At 38.4% G+C, this 21,409-nt stretch overlaps 1 protein-coding gene across 1 annotated transcript in view; it reads left to right on the forward strand.

The window, feature by feature from the left end:
- The window catches only part of Btbd7 (BTB domain containing 7), a 94,487-nt gene extending 75,490 nt beyond the window's left edge, over positions 1-18,997 (forward strand). Inside the window, exons 6-11 of the mRNA XM_074067277.1 lie at positions 66-226; positions 6,057-6,200; positions 8,765-8,954; positions 11,664-11,842; positions 13,525-13,974; positions 15,855-18,997. Coding sequence (XP_073923378.1) covers positions 66-226; positions 6,057-6,200; positions 8,765-8,954; positions 11,664-11,842; positions 13,525-13,974; positions 15,855-16,673 — 1,943 coding nt within the window. The 3' untranslated portion in view covers positions 16,674-18,997. The remainder of the gene's footprint in view (positions 1-65; positions 227-6,056; positions 6,201-8,764; positions 8,955-11,663; positions 11,843-13,524; positions 13,975-15,854) is intronic.
- The last annotated feature ends 2,412 nt before the right edge of the window (positions 18,998-21,409 follow it).

The raw sequence follows: 21,409 nt of genomic DNA on the forward strand, positions 1-21,409 counted from the left end.
AGAAGAAAGAAACCCTATCTCTGAAAATTCAGATTTGATTGGAGACTTTTCATTCTGTCTCATAGAGCCAAACTTACTGAGTGGTACTGCACACAGTGTGAACAAAAGAGGTGTGAAGAGACGTGACCTGGACATGGAAGAGCTTAGAGAGATCCTTTCTTCTCTCTTACCTTTCGTGCGAATTGAACACATCTTACCTTTAAACAGTGAAGTCTTAAGTGATGCAGTAAGTGTTTTTCTTCATTTCAGGCTTATCCTGTTTTAATCACTATAAATAATTTCTCTTGTTAATAAAATATTGTGATGCTATAAATTCCGTGAGGACAGAAACAAAACAGTTGTTTTGTACAATGTTATGTTGTAAATGCCCAACATATATAAATAATTGTTTGGTAGGTGAGAGTTGAGCAGGCAATTAGATCTACTTTTCCAAGAGCATAGTTCCAAGGGGAGTTAATTCAATCATTTATCAATGTAGATCAAGTAGATCCTCATTTAAAAAGGAAAATGTAGGCATTACCTTTAGTGATTCTTCAAGAATAGCAATAAATCAGAGAGCCGTGGAGAGACTGGTTCTGTATAAAAGATGTATGGTCCTTTGGACTATATTTCAGGCCTAGTTAAAAATTAATGGAGCTGATCATGTTACTTTCATGAATTTTTTTAAGTAATTTTTTTTAGCTTTTAGAATTGCTTGAATTAATGAATGGGAAAAGTAAATAGTGGTTCCTCACCAATCAATTTGTAATTCTAATGTAATGCTTGTAAATATAATAGCCTTTTTCTTTTAAGTTTTATTTTTATTTAGATAATTATGGGGTGTGATGTGATGTATACATTGTGTAACAATAAATTATACATTGTGTAATGAATAAATCTGAGTAATCAACATATCACCTTAAACTTTTATCATTTCTTTGTGGTGAGGACATTTAGAATACTCTCTTCTAGCCATTTTGAAATACACAATATGTTCTTGTTATTTGTAGTTACCCCACTATACAAAAGACCAGCAGCATTTATTTCTTCTCAACGTTTACCCGTTGACCAACCTGTATCCATCCTTCCTTACCCTTCCTGCCTCTAGTACCAATTACTCTATTCTCAGCTTTTATGAGGTAAAGTCTTTTATTCCAGGTGTAAGATCAACTCTTATTCCACATACGAGTGGAACATAGGGTATTAGTCTTTCTGTGCCTGGCTTATTTCACTTCATGTCCTCTGGGTTCATCCAGGTTACAAATGAAATGATCTGTTTTGTTGATAAAAGATGTTGCTGTGTAGCTCAGACCGGCCTGAAACTTGATCTTTCTGCCTTTGTCTCCTGAATGTGGGGACTACAAGTGTGCAGATCCCCTTCCTTTTTAATTCTGACTAGTATTCTACTGTATGTATATAAATATATGCTCCACATTTTCTTCATCCATCCATTGGTGGATGGATGAGATTGAGTCTGTATCTTGACTATTGTAAATAGCTGAAATAAACCTAGGAATACAAATGTCTCTTTGACACCTTGATTTCATTTTCTTTTCTTTGGATATATACTTAGTAGTAGGGTTGCTGGGTCATTTGGAGGTCTTATTTTTAGTTTTTTGAGGAACCTCCACCCTAGGGAGATTTACATTTCCACCAACAATCTACAAGGGTTTTCTTTTCTCCTTGTTATCACCTTTTATTGTCTTTTTTTTTTTTTTCCAGTACTGGGGTTTGAACTCAGGGCCTCACATTTGCTAAGCAAGTGCTCTGCCACTTCAGCCATTCTGCCCACCTTTTTGATAATAGCTATTGAGACTCTAGTGAGATGATATCCTGTGGTTTTGATTTGCCTTTCTTGATGATTACCAATGTTGAGCATTTTTTCATATACCTATTGTCTATTTCTTTGTCTTCTTTTGAAGAATGTCTACAGGTCTTTTGCTCATTTTTTAATCAGCTTATTGGGAGGCGTTGCTAGTAAGTTGAGTTCTTTATATATTTTGTATATTAACCCTTTTGTCAGACATGTAACTTGCAGATTTTTTCTCCTTATCTGTAAGCTGTCTCTTCACTCTGTTGATTATTTCCTTTGCTGAGCAGACTTTTAGTTTGATATGATCCCATTTGTTTATTTGTAGTTCTGTTGCCCATACTTTTGGGGTTTTATCCAAAAAGTCTTTGCCTCAGACCAATATCATAGAACTTTTTGTCCTGTGTTTTCTTCTAGTAGTTTGGTAGTTTCAGGTCTTACATTTAGGACTTTAATCCATCTTGAGTTGATTTTTGTGTATGGTGAGAATACAGGTCTAATATCATTTTTCCACATATGGATATCCTCTTTTCCTAACACCATTTGTTGAAGAGACTTACCAAACCCACAGCCATTTCTCCTGCCTAACAGCATGCTAGTCACTGAGATGAGTTTTGCAAAAGAGAAAGCATTTATTCACAATACTGCCTGCCAGGCATGGAGGAGACCCAAGTCTTAGATCATCCTCCTTGAGAATAGGATTGGGATACTTACAAGGTAATAAGCTGGGCAGGTTCAAGGATGGAGAAAGGTGAATCAGTGGTCTGTGCATGTGTAACTATGGCTCTTCATGGGATGCGTGTTCAGAAAATAGTGTTAGCATGACCTAAAGGTTGAATTTTCACCCCCTGACATCACATTATCATCCATTAGACGCTTGTGCAGGCGCCAAAAAGAAGAGTGGTAGGTGTAGACAAAAACAGCCCTCAAGTCCGTTAAAAGTAACCTAGGCAGCCATTATCATCCTAACCAATACATCAGAAGTATTACATGCAGCAAAGCTAGTGAGAAACGAATAACATGTTGCTCAGCCGTGTGGCCTCCAAAAGCCAACTAACACCATGTACTTAGTAAAGGTAAATGGAGCTAGTGGGTTGGTTCAGGTTCTTTCCCAGTTTTAAGACTGTTCTTTTCCCATCATGTGTTCTTTGCATCTTTTTCTAAAATCAGTTGACTATAAATGTGTGGATTTATTCCTGGGTTTTCTGTCCTGTTCCATTGATCTGTATGTCTGATTTTATGCCAGTACCACACTATTTGGGTTTCTGTACCTTTGGTGGTATATTTTGAAGTCGGGTAATGTGATGCCTCCTCCAGCTCTGTTCTTTTTACTTAAGATTGCTTCAGCTAGTCTTTTTGTGTTTCCATAGAGATTTTTTGGATATTTTTCTGTGAAAAATGTCATTGATATTTTGATAAGAATTGCATTTGGTGGTAATATGGATATTTATGAACACAGGATACTTTTCCATCTATTGGTTTGTTTTTTTCAATTTCTTTGAATGTTTCATGGTTTTCACTGTAGAGATATTTCACCTCTGTAGTTAAATTTATGCCTAGGTATTTATTGTTTGTAGATATGATAAATGGAATTATTTTCTTAGCTCCTGTTTCATATAGCTCAATATTAGTGTTTAGAACACTACTGATTTTTGTGTTGATTTGTATGCTGCTACCTTTACTGAATTGGTTTACTAGATCTAACAGTTTTTGTGGCATCTTTAGTATTTTATATATATGTGTGTATCTATACATATATGTTATATTTAGATATAAAACATTATATCTAAATACAATACATTTATATAATATATATTGAAATCATGTCATCTTCAAAAAGGGACAGTTTAACTTCTTCCTTTCCAGTTTAGATGCTTTTTATTTCTTTCTCTTGCCTGATTGCTCAACTAGGACTTCCGATACTATACTGAATAGAAGTGACAAAAATAGTCATCTTGTCTTATTCCAGCACTTTCAACTTTTCACCATTTAATAATATGGCATTAGGTGCAGGTTTGTAACATATTACCTTTATTTTTTTTGAGGTATGTTCCTTCTGTATGAAGTTTGTTGAGTATTTATCATGACAGCATGTTGAATTTGGTTGAATGCTTTTTCTGCATCTATAGAAATGATCATATGATATTTGTCCATTCTGTTATTGTAATGTATCATATTTATTGATGTGCATGTATCAAACTGTCTTTGCATCCCTAGGATGAATTCTTCTTGATCACAATGGGTAATCATTTTTATGTGTTAAATTCTGTTTGTTAGTAATTTTGTTTAAGACTTTTACACTTATGCTAATTGGATATGGTCTGTGAATTTTGTTGTTTTGGGTTTTTGTTTTGTTTTGGTGGTACTGGGGTTTGAACTCAGGGCTTCAGCACTTGCAAAATAGACACTCAACCACTTGAGTCACACCTCCAGTCCATTTTGCTGTGGTTATTTTGGAGATGGGGGACTCAGGAATTATTTGCCCCTGGCCTCGAACCTCAACCCTCCAGATCTCATCCTCCCAAGTAACTAGGATTACAAGTGTGAGCCCACCAGTGCCTAACTGCTTTCTTTTTTCTTTTCTTTTCTTTTTGTTTAAATTGTGTGTCTTTGTCTAGTTTTGGAATCAGGTTGATGCTGGCTTCATGGAATTAATTTGAAAATATTCCTGCCTCTAGCCAGGCACCAGTGGCTCATACCTGTAATCCTAGTTACTCAAGAAGCAGAGGTCAGGAAGATCACCATTTGAAGCCAGCCCAGGCAAACACCCAACATAAAAAAGGCAGATGTATTGGCTCAAGTGGTAGAGTGTCTGCCTAGCAAGCCCTGAGTTCAAACCCTAGTACCACCACCAAAAAATAAAAGAAAATATTCCTCCCTCTTTGACTTCTTAGAACAGTTTGAGAAGATTGGTATTAGTTCTTTAAATATGTTGTAGAATACAGCCATCAGATCCTGGGCTTTTCTTTGATGAGAGACTTTATGATAGACTCAATTTCTTCAGTCATTATTGGTCTGTTTGGGTTTTTTGTTATCTTATGATTTGGTCTTGGTATTGTATATATCCAGGAATTTACTCAGTTTTTTCTAAGTTATCCAGTTTGTTGGCATATAATTAATTATTCACGATAATCTCTTATGATCCTTTGTATTTCTGTGGTGTCAATTGTAATGTCTTTTTCATTTCAGATTTTATTTGTTTGAATCTTTTTCCTTAGTTTAGCTAAAAGTTTATTGATTTATCTTTTCAAAAAAAACAAGTCTTCCATTTATCCTCTTTTAGCTTGTATTTTTAGCCCTTTTTTTTTTTTTTCCATTTATTTCCACCCTTCATTGTTTCTTTCCTTTTAAGATTTTGGGTTGAGTTTCTTTTTGTTTCTCTAGTTTCTTGAGGTACAGTATTAGCTTATTTATTTGAAATCATTTTTCTAAAGTTCTCCAAAAAGGCGTCTTCTAAAATTAATAAGCAAGTTACCACAAATCAGGGTTAAAACCCCTTAGCAGAGAAGTAGAAATTTAACTTAAACCCTCATTTCGTTGCACACAAAGTCTCTGTTCAACTGAAGAATTAAATATTAAATAGAGGTTTGCTGTTTAATGTCTGCTAACCTTCATGCTTTCTTAGGGGATGCAAACTGTGCTAAGTGCTTTATCTGCACTACTATTGTTTAATCCTCACCACACCATTAGGAACTAAGGGGTTCATTTATAGTCTCCTAACATCAATGAGGAAACAATAGGGACACCACACACAGTTATTTGTGTATCACCCCATTTCCAGGGTCTTGCAGGAGCCCTTGTGATGAGGACCTTCATGAAGATGTCCCTGGTCACCTGGCTGTTAAATGGAAAGTTGGAGTTAGGCCAAGTCCTTGTTTTGTCTTGGTTGGGGGTGGGAGAGGGATGAGCAAGGAAGGAAATCAGCTTTCATTAAGTAAGGTAGTACAACTTACTACATTTTAATTAATGTATCTCTTTTTAAAAATGTCATTCTTCTGTTTAGAGAAAGATGAGAAATTATAGTACTGTCTTACTGCTGAATCCTTTAAATATTAAACATTTGAGGTGTTGCTAAATTTCCATAACATTTCTAATTTTTTATTTAATAGTAAATTTAATTATACATTTTTGACTCGTGGGTATAAATATTTTTGTCTCAGTATTGTGGTGCTAGCACAGATCTCTTGTTTATCTAAAAACAATTTTTTTATTGTATTGGGTGTACATTGTGATGTTGACAAAAGTAAAAACAAATTTTCTTTTTAAGATGAAAAGAGGCTTGATTAGTACTCCTCCATCAGATATGCTTCCTACAACAGAAGGTGGAAAGTCAAATGCCTGGTTACGTCAAAAAAATGCTGGCATATACGTTCGCCCTCGGCTCTTCTCTCCCTATGTGGAAGAAGCAAAGGTAATAAAAGCTTTTGTGATATTAGACAACTTTATTACAAATCACATACACAAAAATGGTTTTTGTGGCATTATTTATTTGGAAATAGACAAAATGTACAGCAATAGTGAATGAAAGTAAATTCTACTTTGATTACTCAATGAAATAGTTTCCAAAATGCTTAATTACCAAGCATGTTTTTAAAACTTAGGTCATGTTAAAATACATTTTTGCATTTTTCTCATCTTAGTTGTCTTGCAAAATGTTAATTATCTTACAAATTGTTACTGTTTTCCTAAAATAATTGTATTTTATAATCTTAAGAATGGAGAAGTGTTCTGAAATCAAACCACACTATTTTATCTTCCTTATACACTAAAGAAACGTGATCTCTTAGAACATAGTTCCAGAATAGGTGACTATTGAGAGTTGAGTTTAGCTTTAAAACATACAAACTAAGACAAAATTTCAAGCCTCTGAAATAAATAGTTGGCCCTGTGTATGCTGTAACATGAAGAACTGTCCAAGAAAACATGGTAGTATGAAATGAAGCACTATAATTATTATTAGATATATTCTGAAGAACTTTGGGGTGACCTTTTGAGCAACTGACAATCTTTGAAAGTCAGAAGTCACCAATAAGCTTCTGAAATAGATTTAACTGGCAAAATGTGTTTGGACATAGAATTATGTTTCCTCATTTATATTGCTTCACAATCCTAGTATAAAGTGAATGAAAGGATTTGTGAGATAACTGTTTTATTAATTAGGTAGATAATGTACCTCTTATTGAATAGTTGACATTTTAAATAGTTCTAAAGCAGGGTAAAAGCTGGGCCTGGTAAGACTTAGGGTTGCTCTGCTAGCTGAGACCTGCAAAGGTGGAGTTGTTGTTGTTTTTTTTTTTTTTTTTTCTCCCCCCTGCCCCCACCCCCTCCCGCTCCCCCCCCTCAATACCCAGCAGAAACTATTTTGCCCTTATCTCTAATTTTGTTGTAGAGAGAGTATAAGCAGTAATAGGAAGGAACAAGGGTTTTTGCTGGTTGAGATAAGGATAGCTATACAGAGCATTGACTCACATTGATTTCCTGTGCATGGGTGTTACCTTCTAGGTTAATTCTTTTTGATCTAACCTTTTCTCTAGTTCCTGGTCCCCTTTTCCTATTGGCCTCAGTTGCTTTAAGGTATCTGCTTTAGTTTCTCTGCATTAAGGGCAACAAATGCTAGCTAGTTTTTTAGGTGTCTTTCCTATCCTCACCCCTCCCTTGTGTGCTCTCGCTTTTATCATGTGCTCATAGTCCAATCCCCTTGTTGTGTTTGCCCTTGATCTAATGTCCACATATGAGGGAGAACATACGATTTTTGGTCTTTTGGGCCAGGCTAACCTCACTCAGAATGATGTTCTCCAGTTCCATCCATTTACCAGCAAATGATAACATTTCGTTCTTCTTCATGGCTGCATAGAATTCCATTGTGTATAGATACCACATTTTCTTAATCCATTCGTCTGTGCTGGGGCATCTTGGCTGTTTCCATAACTTGGCTATTGTGAATAGTGCCGCAATAAACATGGGTGTGCAGGTGCCTCTGGAGTAACAGTCTTTTGGGTATATCCCCAAGAGTGGTATTGCTGGATCAAATGCGCGATGTCCAGCTTTTTAAGTAGCCTTCAAATTTTTTTCCAGAGTGGTTGTACTAGTCTACATTCCCACCAACAGTGTAAGAGGGTTCCTTTTTCCCCGCATCCTCGCCAACACCTGTTGTTGGTGGTGTTGCTGATGATGGCTATTCTAACAGGGGTGAGGTGGAATCTTAGTGTGGTTTTAATTTGCATTTCCTTTATTGCTAGAGATGGTGAGCATTTTTTCATGTGTTTTCTGGCCATTTGAATTTCTTCTTTTGAGAAAGTTCTGTTTAGTTCACATGCCCATTTCTTTAATAAACTCTACCCACCCTGCATTTCCTGTGCCTCAGAGTGAGGCAGCTGCTACCCCATCAGGCCTGGCCCTCTCCAGAACTCCCCCTAAGAAGATAATGCTCCAATAGCTGTGGAAAGTGTTCATATATATCTCATTTAGGCTGTTCTGCATTTGAAACTAATTTAGCAAACTTGAATATATTTATGGGTCTGTTAAATTGATTATCAGCCTTTACTAACTTGTTTTTTTGAGCATTTTTGTTGGATCTGATACTTAGCACATGTATACATTGTTTCTTTGTAATAATCTGTTGTACAACTTATTTCTGATTAATTTTATAACCTTCAAATTTCAAACACTTCTAATTAAAAATAAACTTTTCAAGAAATCATTATCTTTCCAAAGATGCTCTAGAAAGAGGGGTACTTTCTCCTTTCACCACTAGTTTCTTCTTTTTCTTTTTTCTAGTGATACTGCCCAGACTGGCCTTAACTTATCCTCCTGTCTGGCTTCTTTTTAATCACTAGAATTTTAAGTTTCATAAATGAGAAACAATAAATCAGTCAATCCCCTTTTTATATAATAAAAGTAATAATCTTTGCTACAGATATGATTTAACACAGATGAAGATTGACCAATTCTGTTCATACTTAATTATTATTTCAGTCCGTGCTAGATGAGATGATGGTGGAACAAACAGATCTTGTGCGATTGAGAATGGTCAGAATGTCCAATGTGCCAGATACACTCTACATGGTGAGCAATGCTGTGCCACAGTGTTGCCACATGATCAGCCACCAGCAGGTCAACAGTAACCAGTCAAGCCCTCCTTCCGTGGTGGCCAATGAGATTCCAGGTAAGGCAGTGCCTTTAGCAGGAAGTTACCTTTATAGGAATAATTTAAGGGGGTGTTCGTGAATGCTGATGTTTGAACCACTTATATGCTAATTTTTTCCACCTTTCAATATCCTTTATGCATTGTTCTTCTTAAAAAGTACTTATGAACCTTTTGTTGGGTATTTTGTATTAATAAGTGCATGGGGGTTTGTTTGTTTGTTTTTGAGATGGAGTTTTATCGTGTTACCCTGGCTGGTCTCAAATTCATGGGCTCAAGTGCTCCTACTGACTCAAGCTACCAAGAATCTGGGACTGCAGACATGCACCACCATGCCCAGCTATATAATTAGTAGTAGCTATAAGCTTTTCAAAAGGTTTAGCCCAGGGTCTCACAGTCCTAGGACTGGGTAATTATATAGTAGGGAGTTGTGTGGGAAGGGCTCAGCAGGGCCTCCTCTGGCCAGTGGCACCCTTGTGCATATACACATACACCACACACAACACCCTTACCTTTGTGACAGCCTTTTGGAAACTTTTTTTTTTGTATTTCTAGACATTGCCAAATGCAAAAAAAAAAAAAAAAATCACTTCTACTGAGAAGCACTTGTTTAGAGAAATTCACATTTTTGGGTTTTTTTCAGACCAAGTCTCATTATGTAGTCCATGCTGGCCTTGAACTCTAGCCCAACTCAGAATTCATATTTTTCATGAGCAGAGGGTATTTCTAAAATAAAAGACTTTGAAGCCAGGTATGGTGGTGCACACCTGTAATTGTTAGGCAGAGATAGGAAGATTGCAAGTTCCAGTCTAGCCTAGGCTAGCAAACAAACAAAAAACTCTTTGGGAGGGTGATATGAACTCATATCCTTGAGTCTACCTATATCTCCCAAAATGTGATCACTGTTACTTTGCTAGAGATCCAGTTTTCCAGCGTCTGTGCTATGAGTTTACAATAGCTCAAGCTTTATGTTTTATGACTTTAAGGGAATTGCCCATAGGTTGAGGTATATCTGTTAGTCCTAAAAATGTCTGAACATAAAAAGGTCCAAACATAGTGGTATACCCCTGTAATCCCAGCTACTTGGGAGGTAAAGATAGGAGAATCATGGTTTGAGACCAATTCAGGCAATGTTAGTGGGAGATCCTATCTGAAAAACAAACTAAAAACCAAAGAACTGGAGAATGTGACTCAGTTCGAGGCCCCAGTACTGAATAAGTAAGGAGGTAAATACACAAACCTGAGCATCAGTTTAATGTTGCCTTTAACCAACGATCCCTAGTGTCAATTTTTTTCCCCCTGTATTGGGGCTTGAACTAAAGGACTTGTGCTAGGCAGGTGCTCTACCACTTGAGCCACTCTGCCAGCCCTCTAGTGTCAATTTCTAAGATAAGAAAAGCAGTGGTAGTCAGGCACCAGTAGCTCATACCTGTAATTCTGTCTACTCAGGAGGCAGAGATCAGGAGGACTAAGGTTTGAGGCCAGCTGGGCAAGTAGTTTAGGAGACCCTATCTTGAAAATATTCATCACAAAAAAGGGCTGTCCAAGTGGCTCAAGAGGTAGAGTACCTGCCTAGCAAGTATGAGTTCAAACCCCAGTACCACCAATAAGAAAAAAAGAAAAAGAAAAGCAGGGTGATCTGATGGTCAGAAATGTAAAGCTCTTGCCTGTTGCCATTGCAAGATTTACAGTAAAAACCAACAGACTCTGGCCATGGAAATAGCACCTTTTTTTTTTTTTTAACATTTACAAATACGTGTTTCAACTAAGGTTAAATAAAAGACCTAGTGGTAGAACTTTTCATTGAATGCATACATTTTATTCGGAAACTCAGTCTTTCGTCAGTAGCTGCCTTACTAGATTTGGCTATAATGTATGTACTTAATGGACAGCAGTATGAAGAGAAATTTCTTTAGCCTATTTGTACAGATTTTTGAAACTTTGGTAATAGCACTATTTTTAGACTTGAGTTATCAATCAGTGTAATTTCATCTTAGAACTCAGTATCAAAAACCCACAGACATTCACAAGTAAGTATGTCCCGCAGAGTGAAACTTACCTCTCTTTAGCTAATGAGGTTCACTCAGTTCACAGAAACTTAAGCTAGAGCCTTTTTTGTTGTTCTTTTTCATGGTGGTACTGTGGTTTGAGCTGTGGTCCTCACACTTGCTAGGCAGGCGCCTACCACTTAAGCCTCTCCACCGGCCAAGCTAGAACTTTTTGAAGGTAGGGATCATGTCTTTCATTCTGTGCACCCTAATATCCAGTTCCTGGTGTCTAGTTACCACTCAAATAATGATTTTAATAAAAGAACTTACTTATTCATTTATTTGTGGTGCTGGAGAGTGAACCTAGGGCCTCATACATGGTAGCCAAGTACAGTATGACTTAGCTATATCCCATCCCTAATGGTAAGTATTTTCAAAATACTTATATCTTGAAATTCAGACAAGAATACATACAAGTAAAATTTTATTTGAGCTGTGGTCTAAAACAATATGATTCAGGAGTTATTTGGTATAATCGAGCCTTTTGGACACAGTGAAATTATAAAACATTGAAAAATAATTAGAGGTATATAAATTGACCCATTGCCAGGAAATGAAAATACTACTTGAAAAAATTAGGAGAAGATTCTGATACAAAGCACATGCATTTTCCCTTGTGCTTGCTGGGTAGTCTTTTGTGTAGCTCAGGAGTTTTGCCTAACAGTATCTTTTTTCCTTTTAGTTCCTCGTCTCCTAATTATGAAAGACATGGTCAGGCGCCTTCAGGAACTGCGGCACACTGAGCAGGTGCAGAGAGCCTATGCACTCAACTGTGGGGAGGGCGCCACCGTCAGCTATGAGATTCAGATTCGAGTACTGAGAGAGTTCGGGCTTGCAGACGCTGCTGCAGAACTGTTGCAGGTAGGACATGGCACAGAACTGTTGCAGAGAAGGATCCTCAGTCGTTAACGAGGCAAGATGTGCAACACCCTGAGCAGCTCTCTTTCACTGCCTCTGGTATTTCCAGGAGCCTGTGCATTTCTCCTGCTGTAAGTTAGCACAGCTGAGCGGACTGCGTTCAGAGCTGGCTCTGCTGCTTACTAATTTGTTATCTTGAATCTAGTTACCTAACTACTCTGAGCATCACTTTCCTTCCCTGTAGAATGGATTGTTGTGAAGATAGGACGATGAGTAAAGCAGCTATGTCTCTGGGTTACAAGCATCCAGTTAATGATGACTACTGAGTTCTGTCTCCACAGAGATGACAGAGGAAGTAGAAAATTCCAAGCTTCACTACTCACTCTCTGGTTTGGCCGCTGGATTTTGTTTGAGCTGCTACCATACTTCCAGATTGCCCCTTTTCCCCCATTTCCTCTCTCCTTTCACTTATAAGACTTTTTTTTGCTTAAGTGTTCAAACACAAATATGAGAATCATGGAACAAGTGCTTTTTTTTACCTAGCAGAAGAAGAAAACTCATTTCTAGTAATTCTTAGGTACAACACAATTAAGATAGAATTTGTAAAGTAGTGTAATCACAGCCACCAAATTAGAACCTTAAATAAAATTTACTTTTGTCTGGTCAAGTGATATAAGCACTGTATTGCCACTGACTCCAAATTCGATCAGCCTTGATCCTTTTCAAAGGATAAATGTAACTTGGTGTTCTTTGGCAAGGCCATTTTTAGGTTTTGGGGGGATTTTTCTGGTGGCACTTGGGGTTTAAACTCATGGCCTCACACTTGATAGTCAGGCACTCTTACCACTTGACCCACTCCACCAGCCCTGTTTTTAGATTCTTGATTTTCATTTTTTGCTGTGATTTCTATCCTTAAAATGCATAGTATGCAGGTGCCAGGCACTTGTAATCCTGGCTACTCAGCAGGCAGAGATCAGCAGGATAGCAGTTTGAAGCCAGCCCAGGCAAATAGTTTGGGAGACCCTATCTCGAAAAAACCCATCACACAAATAGGACTGATGGTGTGGCTCAAGGTGTAAACCCTAAGTTCAAACCCCAGTACCACAAAAATAAATAAATAAATAAAATACATGGTATGGTTTTCTTCTCATTTCTATTCCCTTTGTCATTCTAAATTATATTTTAATTTAATACCATAAATTGTATAGAAATATTCTTACGTTTATCAAAATCTTAATCTGATCACGTATAAGGAATGGTGTGTTATAGTTATTTCAAATTGAACACCTACAGATGCTGTGTCAAAAAGTTTCTAAGAAGATCCTCAGTTTGTACACCTTTGCTTCCTTTGCTTTAATAGTCATCTTATTTTTTTCATCATCTTATTTTCTTAGTAATGACATATTTGAATAAGGTTTTATCACTTGTTTTTGTTTTATTACATAATTTTATAGGAGATGACTGACCTGCTTGCTAAAATATTCAGTTTAGCAGCTGTCCTCAATAGCTGTGTCTTAGGCCACCTTTGCTGTACTTTGTCCCTAGGCTTCTGGCCTACAAAACTGTACTACACTTTTTGCTGAATGTGGTTTTCTTAGCTACCTCATTTAACTCTCTTAATGTGTAAATTTCCATCTTTGAAATCTGATAATTACTCTTTTTTTTTTTTTTTTAATACTTTTTAGAATCCTCACAAATTCTTTCCTGATGAACGTTTTGGGGATGAAAGTCCACTCTTGACGATGAGACAGCCTGGAAGATGTCGTGTTAACAGTATCCCTACTGCAGAAACCATGTTTACAGACCTGGATTCTTTTGTGGCCTTCCATCCACCTTTGCCCCCTCCGCCCCCTCCATACCACCCTCCAGCCACCCCAATCCATAACCAGCTCAAAGCAGGCTGGAAACAAAGGCCTCCCAGCCAGCACCCTTCACGTTCCTTTTCTTACCCCTGTAATCATTCGCTGTTTCACTCCAGAACGGCTCCTAAAGTAGGCCCTCCTCCAGTCTATTTGCCAGGTGTTAAAGCAGCACCACCTGACTGTACCAACACCACAGGACTGGGGAGACAGACTGTCGCTGCTGCTGCTGCCGCTGCTGCTGCCTCAGCAGCAATAGCATCTGAGAAACAAGTGGTAAGTCAACACTTAGGTAACTTGCCCCAAACCAAAAGTACACAGGATGTTAGAAGTTTTTTACTTGACCCCAAGAGCTCCACTGGGACTCAGCAGTGACCAGAAGTGTTACTGACAGGAATATGGAAAAGAGGAGAAAGCTAATGTTGGGAAACAAGAACTGACAGGAGAGAGAGAGACTGGAAGTTTAAGGTAAGGGCAAGGAGCACCTTCCTGATCTCTTTTATCTGCTGGGGTCAGAAGGAGTGCAGTGGCTGGGCAGTACAGGTAGACACACCATTCAAGCACATACATAGAATCTGTCCCTAACTTCTGCTCTGTGGAACCTACCATTCTATAAATGCTTTGATAGGACAAAAAGGAAAAGTTATTTACAGCCAAGTGTAACAAAGACTTCCCCATTCAGAAAATGGACTTGCATGTTCATACCTGCCTCTCCCTCTGGCCAGCTCATCCATCAGATTTTCATTTGACTCAGAGCCTTAGTTACTAGGAAAACCAGTAGGTGGTAATTGAGAGAAGATTCCTTGCCTGATTTTACACCACAATGGAAGTTGGCTTCTGTTTTATATAATACATTTGAGAGAAACAATAATAATGTTTAAGTTTTCTACATTGCCTTGCACTGTCAGCTGCATTTAGTAGACAGAAAAAGAAAACATCTGTTAATTTAGTCAAACTTCATTTAAATAGTGCTTATCATTATCACTGAGGGTAGGGTTCTAGTGGTAGAACACCTGCCTAGCAGCACAAAAGCTTGAGTTCAAACTCCAGTAACTGTAAAAATAAATAAATAAATAAATAGGGCTCATTGGAGGCAATGGACTATGTACACCGTGGGTCAAATTATGGTCCTTTTCCCCCTTCCCAACTGTCTCCCCCTGCTCTCCCTGCTCCTCCTAGTCCCCCAGAATAATAAGGATTGGTAGCATTTAGTGAACCAAATTCCCATTCTTAGGTCTTCAGTTCACATTTAACAAAAATTTTACTGCTTTATGTTTTGAATGCAGCTCCCTTCAAAAGTAATTTAATAATAAACCTACAGTAGTCTTGATTATAGTTTTTTAAAAAAATGGAACTAAAGCTGGGCACTAGTGACTCATGCCTGTAATCCTAGCTTCTTGGGAGGCTGAGATTGGGAGGATTGTGGTTCAAGGCCAACCCAGGCAAATAGTTCAGAGACCCATCTTCAAAAATATAACCAAAGTAAAATGAATTGGAGGTGTGACTCAAGTGGTAGAGTGCCTGCTTTGTAAGTGTGAAGCCCTGAGGTCAAACCTCAGACTCTCCAAAAGAAAAAAATGGAAGCCTGGCACTGGTGACTCACATTTGTAATACTAGCTACTCAGGAGACAGAGATTAGGAGGATCATGGTTCGAAATCATTCCAGGCAAATAGTTCAAGAGACCCTTTTTCATCCGTGTGCCAGTGGTTCACGGCTATACTCCTAGCTACTCAGGAGGATTGCGGTTCAAAGCCAGCCCGGGCAAATAGTTCATGAGCCACTATGTGAGAGGGGGAGGCAGGGACGGATCACAACATAAAAGGGCTGGTGGAGTGGCTCAAGGTGTAGGCCCTAAGTTCAAACCCCATTACCCCAAAAAATAAAGGAAAAAATGGAATTAATCTAAATAGCTAATAGTGGGAAAGTGGTTAAATCATGGCTTATCAATACAATGGACTGTTACATAATAATTTCAAATGGTGATCTCAAAGAAAATTTAGTGACAGTTTGATTATCCCTGTAGGGAAGGTTAATGGTTTGTTTTGGGCCTATATAATTTTCTGTGTTTTTGTAATTCAGATCAGTGACCATTTTTCAAAAAGGAATTCTTGGCCTTTTTTTTTTTTTTAACCTTCCCCCTTTATTTCTGTCCTAGTGCACACAGCCTGTGCTGAATGATCTGATGCCAGATATTGCCATGGGGGTGTCTACTCTGTCACTCAAGGATAGGAGGCTTCCAGAGCTTGCTGTAGACACAGAATTGAGCCAGCCAGTTTCTGAAGCAGGACCAGGGCCTCCCCAGCATCTCGCCTGTATTCCACAGAGGCATGCACACACTTCTCGAAAAAAACACCCACTAGAGCAAAAAACAGATGCTAGAGAAAATCACCAGGAATACCCAGATTTCTATGACTTCTCAAACGCTGCTTGCAGACCTTCCACTCCTGCTCCTGGCAGACGTACCCCTTCCCCTTCACAAGGTGGATATTTTGGTCCCGATTTGTACAGCCACAGTAAGGCATCACCAAGTGGCTTAAAGTCAGCCTACCTACCTGGTCAGACCTCTCCTAAAAAACAGGATGATGCTAGGAGAGAGTATTCACTTTCCCCTGATGGTCATCTACACAGACAGAAGAGTGAGCCAATACGTCTGGATGTTGTCGAGCAGCCTGCCCAACGGTCAGACTTTGCTTCATCAGCCCCAGAAAATGCTAGTAGTGGTCCAGCCCATGTCAGGGGACGAGCCACAGTAGAAACTGACTTGACTTTTGGGCTGACTCCCAGCAGACCTTCTTCACATTCTACCTGTGGCTCTGAAGTTCCAGAAGAGCGATCCAGTAGAAGACTGGCAGACAGTGAGGCCCTGGGCCATGGAGCTCAGAGAAACACAGATCTGGAAAGGGAAGATTCTATGAGCAGAGGAAGGAGGTCACCGAGCAAGCCAGACTTCCTCTACAAAAAGTCTGCCCTCTGAGAGCAACCTCCAAGTCGTCTGTGCCTGAGATGTGAAACATCCCATTTTATGATGTAACCCAACAACTTATCAGTTTATCAATGCCAGCTCAGTTTCACATCATTTTATTCTAGTTTTTATGTGTATATATGTTATTATACATGGCATGCTAAGAAGGTTATTCTGAATGCTGCATCTGTCTATTTTGTGTTTGAACAATTGCGTGGGGAAGCATCTTAAAGAATAAGCAGGCTGGCACTTTTTTTTCTCTTTATGAATGATGGGATTTTTTTTTGCACTTGTACCTTTATTTTATCTAGTGCTTTTATATCAGTATGTTAAACTTTATTGCCACATTTAAAGAACTGTATTTTCATACTTTTTTGCATTTTACTTTTCATCTACCAATTTCCATGTGCATTCATTTGCACACTAAGATGTATTTTCTTATGAAATAGTTCTGTGTTTATTTTTTAATTATAGAAATTCCAAAGAACAGCACATCAAAATGCTCCTCTCTTTTCAACGATTGTTTTAGTTCAGAAATCTTCCTGCTCAGTCTCCACAAATCTGATGTCATTCTTTTTTAATAAGTCTTGGGAGCTGGTCTTCATCCCCAGCAGGAGTCTAAGCAAGTTCCTGAACAGCCGGTGGTGGCCAACCTATAGCTGGTGTGAAGACCCGTGCAGAGTGTCACTTGTTCAACAAGCTTCTAAGGAGATTGGATCCCTTGGAATTACAAAGAAGTGGAGATAGGAAAGCCACATAAAGGGCGTGTGGATGGGGTTTCCAGCTCTGTGTATGAGACTCTGCTGAGCTGGGGAAATAACAGCCTTCTGCCATCGGTCGTCCTGCTTTCTATGGGAAAAACCAAAAACAAAAGGGCTTCAGTCTTAATGGATGTTAGTTGGTGTTTGTAAGCATACGTTTTCTTTTCTGTGTTTTTCAAAGTGCGTCTGGTTTTCATGTCCTATGAAAAGTTCTTGTATGATGCATAATGTTTTATCACCAAAAAAAAAAAAAAAAAAAAGATTTGTTTTCAGTAAAACACTACATGTCCTACTTGAACTCCACTGGGGATGTTGGTTTGGCATTTACTGAACCACTGAGCACATGGGGTCTTTCCCAACCCTCTCCCTTGGAAGGGCAATGTGTGAGCTAAGGACTGTTCTTTTCTTATTCTCCTATGTAAATACATTAGTATTTGAGTTTTCAAATCACTTCACCATTATTTGAGCATTCATTTTGTATTTTTACAAACACATAAACACAGCCGTAGCACTTAGAAGAAAAGAGAACTTCCTGAATGTTCCTTCATGGAAGGATCTTTGGGAACCTCTTCTCTGTGTGTATGTGTGTGTATACCTACATGTACATACATATATACATACAAACACACATACATACCATGTACTAGGAATCACTCATACTCACTCTAAAACTATGCAGGGCTAGGGAGCCTTACAAGCTACCATATAAATGAATTACATGCACTTTGAAGTAAATAAGTTTCTATTGGGTGTCAACAACTCTGATTTCTCCTGAAACTGTAGTTACTCTTATGGTCTTTTCCTACTTTTACCCTGTGGATATATACTCAGGAATAATTTCACATTTAAAACAATCCTAACAGTAGATAATCTCAAAGGTGGGAGCACGTCAATCTCTGTATACACAGGCAAGCTCTGCCACTTGTTCCGCTGCCTGACCAGTTAGCTGCTGCTAGCGCATTTGCTGACCTTGGCCGTGTTGCACACTGAGCTCGTGGCTTGCAGAGGTCACAGTCATCTGCTGTAGGTCGGCTCACATCGCCTTTAAGGCTCCTTTTTTTTTTTTAGAGATAGAAAATCATAGGACTCTGTCCTCATTTTTAAGAATTTTAACTCTTATAACATAATTAGGTCTTTTGAAGCCCAATCTCAGTCTGTCTTCAGAAACAAAAGATAATTCCATCATATTTCTTAATACGTGTTTCTGTGTATGTGTTGACATGAATTGTTTTGATACAGAATTAGACTGTACCACACAGGTGCTACAGGTCAGAAGGAGTAGCCTAACCTGGGTGGGATAAACTTTCCGATCGGGCATGTTTCCCTACATGTTAGATCAGGACTGTTGATCCCACACATTGAGTTTTAATATTCTTTCATGTCCCCGTACAATATATTTATAAAAATTAGTGGCCACTGTTCATAGTATTATTTAATTTATGAAGTTTGTTTTTAACAATTTAGGAGATTACCTGGCTGAGCTATGTGTATAGGGAAGTCTTCCTTTAATCCGTGGGATTGTGGACTGATGTGACTTGTAAAAATACATAAATAAACGTGGTTTCTGTGTGGGTCTGGATAGGTGTTAGTGGTCTTTTAATGTATTTTGTAAAGTATGGTTAATAGGGTAGGTTGAATAGCTGTGTGCCTCTGGCTTTTGAACCCATCTATTAAGTCTTTTTTTAATGCTGTACTAAGATAAATGTGAAGTCCAAGTTGGGTTGCTTTCAGAAAATAAAAAGTATTTATGTGTAATATAAACTTTAGGCCACAGGAACTGGCATTTTACTTGGTGTTGAAATTTAGTGAGAACCAAATCACAAAAATACCAGATCTCCTTTTGAGGCCGTGGACAATCAGGCCATTTGGACAATCACCACTCCCAGTGCCCACCATGTTTGAGGTTGAAGAACCATTATTTAGAGGCTAATGCAAAAGAACAGTCAGATTTCTTACAAATGCTGTTGGTAGTCCTTCTCCTATAGTATTTCAGTTCATAGTCACCTCTGGCTCCTAAGGCTAATAGCATGAAAGGCAAAAATCATTCAAAACATGGATGCTTAAATTTCTTGCAGCATCCCCATAACATTCCCCCTTGCTTTATTTCTAGGATTGCGTTCCTGGACCTGAGCTAGCCTGACATTTCAGTAACCCCTTAGACTTTTAGTAATTCCATTATATTTGCCTTTTTATTTTACAACTGTCTATAAAACTTAACCTTATTCTTGGTTTTGCGCCCTCTGAAACTTTTTTAAATTTGTCATTCTTTAGTGGGGTTTTGTTCAAGTTCTAGCAGTGGGCACAGTCCTTGTACATTTGAAAGAAACTGATGCTGCAGAATGTAACAGGAAACACGAATGCCACAGGCATGTGGCGCAAAGCTGACCTTTGTATTTTCTAGAGTTGAAGGGTCAACACTCTCCAGTAACTACCCTGCAAGATAATGTTTTCAATGTCTTGTGACACAAGAATTGCCTAGGGGAAAATGTGTTTTGCAAAACACTTGTAGTAGTTGTTCAGCAGTTCCAAGGCATTCATGTCTTTATGTTAGGACTGAACTCAAAGGGAAATGCTTCTTTGACTTTAAATGTCCCGTTGGCTCTGGGCTCAGTGATGGGTGCTGTTCCCGCATCTACAATGGCTTTCTGTCTACATGGTTTACTTTCAAACCTCACTGCTGATAATCTTGCTAAGAGCTACTCTGCACATGCTAGAAGGTATTTTACCGTTCTCCATTAACACTGTTGAAGGAATGTTTATGCAACATTGAGTTCTCCTTTGGTCCTGTCAATTGCAATAGCTGTTATGCAGTTGTCCGCTGGACAAGTCTTGTTTCCTCAAGAAACCCACAGACTTATTAATCTTCCAAGTCCTAAACAGTGCTGTGGCTGTTCCCATAGAAAGATTACTTGCAAGTGTGTCTTAAAAATATCTTCTTGTGTTTGTTTATGTACATCTGTCCAAGATCAGATAAGCTCTGGAAGCTTCCTTGTGTGACTGCACTTGGCTTACCTGGGCAGGCCATAGGGAATCCTGCCCCTAGATGAGGTAGACAGAAGCTAAAGGTTCCTGAACTGCACTTGTGTGTGTACCACGTCTGTGCTTGGGAGAAGTGGGACCCCTACACCACTGCATCTCTTGTGGTTGTGCTGTTACTGGTATAAAGTCAAGTGCCTTCAATGCTAAAGGCTCAGAAATTTTTCTTAAACCGATTTCATGTCCTATGCAAGTGTTTTCTACAACCTGCATAACCAGTACTTTGTAAAACTTGTTTACGCTTAATTGTACATAGTGTTTTTAAAAAAAAAAAAAAATATATATATATATATATATATATAGTATTTTTATTTAGGTACCTCCAAACTTGAATTCGTCTGTGTGGACTGTTGTAAAACAATACTTTTCTCTTTTGAGTACCATTACAGTTGTACAGAGGTTTTCACTCGTTCTATTTTTCTACTGTTACTGATAAGCATGTAACACTGACTATCCTACATATAGTTGGCATTTCAAATAAATGGCTTGTATAGAACCTGCTGAGTTGGGCATTGTCTGATCTGTGCAGCGGGCAGTCTTCATCTGTAGACGTGGGTGTGTCCCTCGGGTAGAATTGGGAGCATTTTCTAGATCTCTCTCTCTAGGTTTCAGTTATTCAGAGATATTTATTAGTTTTCTTAGAAAAGGTCACATTTGATTCTAACTCATCAAGCTCATCTTCTGTTACATCACTGGGACATTTTTGAGAGATTTCATTTTAACAAATTTCAGCAAAAAATTAACTTGGGCAAGGATCTTCAAAGGAAGTTAAACATTCAACCCACCATGCCGGCACCTGCAGTGCATCTTGGTCAGTGAGACCTAGATCTCATCCAGTCACTCAGGGACCTGCACACACGGGAGACCTGGCCGAGATTCTGAGAGGCTGTTCTCTCAAACTCACTTGCTGATAGTTTTCAATTTAAAAGGGAAATGGAATCATGATCTAAA

The sequence above is a fragment of the Castor canadensis genome, chromosome 3, assembly GCF_047511655.1.
Source record: "Castor canadensis chromosome 3, mCasCan1.hap1v2, whole genome shotgun sequence".
In the NCBI taxonomy this organism is placed as follows: domain Eukaryota; kingdom Metazoa; phylum Chordata; class Mammalia; order Rodentia; family Castoridae; genus Castor; species Castor canadensis.